At 41.6% G+C, this 6728-nt stretch overlaps 1 protein-coding gene across 1 annotated transcript; it reads right to left on the bottom strand.

Moving 5' to 3' along the window:
* Window positions 1–286: 286 nt before the first annotated feature.
* On the bottom strand, window positions 287–6456 carry LOC309830998 (piwi-like protein 3; the record flags this gene model as incomplete). The annotated part of the gene is given in 10 exon segments (XM_082667927.1): window positions 287–391; window positions 395–403; window positions 1088–1241; window positions 2346–2474; window positions 3183–3288; window positions 3291–3335; window positions 3721–3791; window positions 6019–6122; window positions 6248–6315; window positions 6318–6456. Coding segments are annotated over 10 exon segments (930 nt in total).
* Between the last annotated feature and the right edge of the window lie 272 nt (window positions 6457–6728).

The following is a 6728-nucleotide window of genomic DNA, read 5'->3' on the forward strand; positions in this document are numbered from 1 at the left end:
TCAGGCATATTTAATCATAAAGTCCTTGTAACACATTTGAGAGGTAAATTCTAAAACAAAACTCTCACTGTCAGTTCTCCAGCCTGGAGAAGAGAAGCCTCATGTTAAGTTAGTGGTAGTATTGAAAATAGCATAACACACTTGGAGTCTCGTCCATGTCCAGTCAAGAATGGTTTTAAACTCTGATCGTGCATCTAGGAAAAAATTTCAGATGTACAGATGCAGAATGAGAAAATAAATTTACAAATTGTGGTTTTCAACATCCCATCATGCTTTCTTCTCTACGTTAAAGGTAAAAGAGACGTTTTGACAGAGACCCATGTGGTTCTTGGTGAAGACTCTGGCCCACCAGGTAAGCCAGCTTATGGGCATAATGGCAAGGAGCAGGGACTCAGATGATACCCTTTAGGAGAAAGATCAACCAAAACAATTTTCTCACCTTTATGTCTACTTTCCCTAAGTTTAAATTTTTATAGATATCCAAGGTTCAAAAAGCAGATTCAATTTTGAACAGTTTCACAGATCTGAAGGAAAATCAGTATCAAAAAATACTTACCACAGCCACTATGGAGAACAGTATGGTGGCTCCTTAAAACTAAAAACAGAGCTACCATATGACCCAGCAATCCCACTCCTGGGCGTATATCCAGAAAAGACGGAAGCTCTAATTCAAAAATATGCATGTACCCCAATGTTCATAGCAGCACTATTTACAATAGCCAAGACACAAAAGCAACCTAAATGTCCATCAGCAGATGAACGGACAAAGATGTGGTATGTGTATACAATAGAATAGTACTCATTCAGAAAGAATGCAATAATGCCACTTGCAGTAACATGGATGGACCTAGATATTATCATACTAAGTGAAGTAAATCACAGACAAATATTATTTGATATCACTTACATGTAGAACCTAAAAAATAGCATACAAATGAACTTATTTTTATTTACAAAGTAGAAACAGACTCACAGACACAGAAAACAAACCTATGGTTACCAAAGAAGAAACTGCAGGGGGAGGGATAAATTAGGAGTATAGGATTAACAGATGCACGTTACCAAATTAAAGAAAAAAAGTACTTACTGAAAAATTGTAATACATGTGGCATAGTTTGTAAGTTAGACTCTGTACTGCATCTGGGCTCAAGTAAAGCGTGTCATGGATGACATTATAATGAGTGGGAGTGACAGTACCAGTGCCTTCTTTCACAGACTGACTCACAATAAAACAGTCATACCTAGAATTATAGAACCTAATTGGTATCAAGTTTATTTTAGAAGAAAAACAATGTAGCAAACCTAGTCTCTGAAGTAACAATTTACAGAAATCTATGATACAGAGTTTCCTTTATATTTAGAAGCCTGGCTAACTGTTGAGCAATGATTTGCTAAAGCAAATCTACAAAGGACAGTGAAATCATTGACAATTAATAACGCTCATGGGATTTAAACTCAAAAGCATATGCACTGATGCCTAGAGGCAGCAAACATCAAATTAGCACGTTAGACATGGTCATAGGTAATGTGATTCCGAGATTCAGGGAAAGATGGGAATATCCATCCCTGCAAATCACCAGAATACATTCAAATTCCCTAAGTTATATAAGTGGTAAGCTTAACCAATTTATTGTAAATATTGAATGTTTATATCATTTTATGTTATACTTTATGTTAATTGTACTTTTCATTTGCTTTGTTTTCTTCAATCCTTTCATGCCTTCTACTAGAAAAATCAGTGTTTCTGCCTTTCTTCAAACTTAATTCATTTCTCCCTATCTGTTAGTATGAATGTCCTGTTTTATTTCTTGCTGTGGTTTTGCATAACTTTCTCATTTGCATAATTCACTTTACAAGTCTAAAGTTAACCAGAAGTTCTAGCCTTCTTCCTAACAACGGAATCATCTTAGAACGATCAATAAATATTTGTCTGTTTTTAAAATTCTCTGAGAGGGCTTCCCTGGTGGCGCAGTGGTTGGGAGTCCGCCTGCCGATGCAGGGGACACAGGTTCGTGCCCCAGTCCGGGAAGATCCCACATGCCGCGGAGCAGCTGGGCCCGTGAGCCATGGCTGCTGAGCCTGCGCGTCTGGAGCCTGTGCTCCGCAGCAAGAGAGGCCACAGCAGTGAGAGGCCCGCGTACTGCAAAAAAATAATAATAATTAAAAAAAAATAAAATTCTCTGAGAAACAAAATGATTGAAGACAGAAAAAATTATCATCTAATATACCTATCATTTTTAACCTTCTTTAGGTCAATTCTTCCTTTCTCGTCCAAATCATGCAAACCTTAAAAAATTCTGTTACTATTTGAATAAAAAGGAATCTTTAAAATAAAGATGGCTTACCATTCCATCCTAGTCACCTCTAAATCAATAACCGTTCCTGGAGATGGATTGTCAAGTCTTCCTTCATCCTTTTCAATAAAAAATCTGATGTTTATTTGTTTCTTCACCACGATGAAAGTTACTCTGACACTTAAAAGATTATGATCAGTGTCACTCTGTTTGCTCTGCGTTATCTCAGAAGCATTCAGAATGTCGAAAACAGCCCACACGTAGGAGTCATTAAAAGGAGTCTGCAGATGTTAGCTCTCCACACACCCCAATTTTACTGTCTTAGATCCAAGAGCCTAATTCAGGAAGTAAAGGAGGAGGTTTCTATTCATAGCCATTCAGATCCTAGGGGAAGGGTCCCTTCCTCCCAAGGTCAGGATTACTTGTACTGTCTATGCTGGGCACCAGGCTTCACTGACAAACAGGTGAGGCCAGAGAAGGGAACTGAGAGTAATCCCCAGTCCTGGGACGTACAGAACTCCAGGATAAAGGAGCTGGATAAGTACAAACCATTGATTGGCTATGTTCATGGACTTTTAGGAATATCTGAGGTTAGCAAGCCCTCCTCCATCAAGGTTTGGAAGGAGATTGGAAACAGAGAAAGAATCATGGGGTTCCATATGGGGAAACAACCTGCTACTGCAAGGCTTCAGTTCTGCTTTCTCCTCTGACGTGGGCATGGAACACAAAGGGGGAAGGGTCTGTTTTTTCTCCCCACCCCATCCACTGAAGCCCTCTCTATCCAGCTTTCCAATTCACACATCACAATTGTTGTAGATATTTCCCCCTGCCCCCGGAAACTAAAATGTAAAGCTTACAAAATCTGCACTTCAAGAGTGATATACCCACTTTTGTCCTCTGTAAGCATTTTCTAAGTAGGCCTCCATCTGTCTTAGTTCTTGGTCAGTCAGTGCTTGAAGCTGTCCATCTCCCACTCCATCTCGATACACAATGGTGAATGTGGCAGAGATGAATTTTGTTCATACCAGAGCTTCAAGGCAGCTGAAAGGAAGTCAGAAACACATATAAATAAACCATAACTTGGAACAAAGTGGCCACTATTTTTGACAACTTCTGTGTTCATTTGTCAACATGGTAGCTTTCAGGACACTGCTTAAGTCCTCAGTCTAGTCCATACTTAACAAGAGTATGAAAATTTTGAGCCAGATAATTCTTTGTGGTGGTCAGGGGCAGGGAGTATTGCTGTCCCATGCATGGTAAGACATTTAACAGCATCCCTAAACTTCTGTCCACTAGATGCCAATAGCACCTCTATCCCCATTGTGACAACCAAAAGTGTCTTCACTCATTGCCAGATGTCCCAGGTGGGGGAGCAGTATCTCCACCAGTATAGACTCAAGCCCTCCAGCCTCCACCAGGCACTGACTGTGCAAGCAGGTCGTCAGCCCATTGACAAGCTCCTGCCCCGATTGCTGGATGATGCATTGAGAGAACCACCTGTATGGAGAAAAATAAGCCATTAGTTTGGAAAACAAGATTAATTCAGAATCAAAATGATGAAATTAATCTATGACCAAAAAAAAATTCACTATCAGTAGTTGAGGATCCAATTAAAGATCCTTTTTTTTTTTTTTTTTTTTTTTTTTTTTTTGCGGTACACGGGCCTCTCACTGTTGTGGCCTCTCCCGTTGCGGAGCACAGGCTCCAGACACGCAGGCTCAGCGGCCATGGCTCACAGGCCCAGCTGCTCCGCGGCATGTGGGATCTTCCCGGACCGGGGCACGAACCCGTGTCCCTTGCATTGGTAGGCGGACTCTCAACCACTGCGCCACTAGGGAAGCCCTAAAGATCCATTCTTCATCCCGCTGCAGAGATCCAGGTATTGGTCTCTTCACATATCTTAGGCATTTTGTAACATTTTGAATGCACAGAAGGACTAAGATAGAATGGAAACATTTGTTAACGTTAACTACAAATTATACATGCTTTGAATACATATGACTCATATTGTTTCAGCTCCTGGGGAATTCCACAAAGTGCAAACCCAGTGTTTTTCTGGAGACTCCTACTTTAGTTCGATGTCTTAAACAATGGTTCATCCACATGAATCTGCTTTGGAGGGAGCAGTTTGTTTCAAAACAGTAATAGCTATTGTGACCACTGCTCGAGGTATCGAGTAAAATCACCTGTTTGTCTCGAGTTTCTATCCCCTTATTGCGTTTTTGTTTACTTCAGAGTATTAGGATGACGTGATAGGGTATGATGTATGTTTGCCTCTTCATCTGAATCTGTACTCCAATGGATGGGATCAGGTATTTTGGCTTTACATCTTCACTGCTGCATTCTCAGTATTTACACATAGCAAGTGCTCAAAAATATCTATTGCATGAATGCAAGCTTAACTTTTTACCTATTAGCACAGCATTTTTTACTAAAAAAGGCAGAGTAAATCCATGTTACTGTATTTAGAGTATGACTGGAAAAAAAAGATCCTTAAAGGATACTGTGGAATTATACCTGGTGGGCCACAAACAGCATTGAACATTGTAGTGGTTTGTGACTGTCCCACATACCATAATGCACAGGAGAAGAATATGCAAACCCATCTGCACTATGGGTTTTATTTTCTACTCTAAGCACAGAAAATAAAAGGTCCCTGGAGAAAAGGAGAATCATAGGATATAGAAGCACATCTCCTTATTCAGGTATATTATATACAAATGTATGAAGACAAGATCTTATTATACCTACAGGCCACTGAGTATGTTCCCATATGTGTCTTCACCCACGTGTATCCTAAGTGCTTCCTCATGTGTCCCTATGCAGAGGCTTACTGATCAAATTCTGCGGTTGGCAGAATTCTACCTGTCCTCATCCTTGGAACTTGTGAACATACTGAGATCTGGCCCCTGTGGTGATGTTATATGGCACAGTTGACTTTAGGATAAGGAGAGTCTCCAGATGGATGATATCCGACCTCATGAGCTCCTTTAAAATCAGCAAGTTTTCTTTGGCTGATGACAGAAGAGGAAGATGGAGAGATTCAAAAGAGAACAATAGCACAGTGTGAATTGGCGGGTTGGAAGTTGGAGGGGAGGCAGGGAGCACATCAGAAGGAACGTGGATGAAACTCTAGAAGCTGAGACTAGCTGTAGGTGACAGCCAGCAAGGAAGTGGGGTCCTCTGTCCCACAATCACAAGAAAATTGGCTCTGCCACATCGACGTATGCTGGGAAGAGGATCCCAAGCCTCCAGGTGAGAATGTGGCTTATGTGACACTTTTCACTCAGCCTTGGGACTTCCCTGGTGCTCCAGTGTTTAAGAATCTGCACTTCCTCCGCAGGGGCCATGGGTTCGATCCCTGGTCGGGGAACTAAGATCCCGCATGCTGTGCAGTGCAGCCAAAAAAACAAACAAAATCTCGGCCTTGTAAGGCGCTGAGAGCCACGCAGTGCCCAACATCTGACCCACAGGACTGTCCGTGGTCATGTGAGTGTCGTCTTAAGCTGCCATATTTTGTCATGGTTGTTAGGCAGCAATAGAGAATGATCAGAGGCTTCCATACAAAATGTTCTGGGAGCCTAACTTTGCCAGAAGATCAGGAGAGCACATCTCTAAGAACAACTTGTCCATGGAGCTTGCCAATAATGTGTGTTAAGTCCACCTCTCCTATCTGGCCTCCAGATAGCTCCCCACTAAACACTGTCTGCCAAAGCTTACCCACCGCATCAAGTCTGGATCGATGCTTGCCACAAATCCTGCGACTGACTTCCGTCGATGTACAATACCGTGGAAACAATCGATACCGATGAACATTGCATTCTGCAACTTAAATTTTAAACAAGGTAGCAGATTGAGTCAGAACACGAAGCAAATTTCCAATTAAATAGGACCTTAACAAATTCTACCAAAGACAGATGAAAGCAAGAGAAGGCAACAAAATCCCCACGTACTTCTCTATCCACCTTCCAGAGGGCACCTCCTAGCTTGCAGTTCATCTGCAGGGCAATCTTTGTAGCGGTGGTCTCTCTAAGGTCCGTTTCAACACACACTGGCTTGGAATCGGGTAATTGACACACAGGTGTCTTTTTATGCCATCATAAATTTCTTTATTTTCAGTGGGCAGCAAGAAAAGGACCTTGAAAGAAAGCAAACATGACATTCCCCAAAATGCAAGAACACGGTGACGTGAGAAATGGATGCGTGTCGAGGAAGCTATATAGGTGGAGCACTGACAAAGTAGAGACTATTTATTAAATAGATATCTGAATCCATGAGGGTGAAGGGTCTAGAATCACACTGCATTCAACAAGTGTGAGTGTGAGTGTATGGAAGAGACAGGCTGCGAGACAGGCATTTGGAAATATGCATCGATCCTTTAAACTTGCAAAACCCTTTCATCCTAGTCATTCCATTCCCAGGAGTCATTCCATT

This window comes from Grampus griseus, assembly GCF_964374135.1.
Source record: "Grampus griseus genome assembly, chromosome: 12".
NCBI lineage: Eukaryota > Metazoa > Chordata > Mammalia > Artiodactyla > Delphinidae > Grampus > Grampus griseus.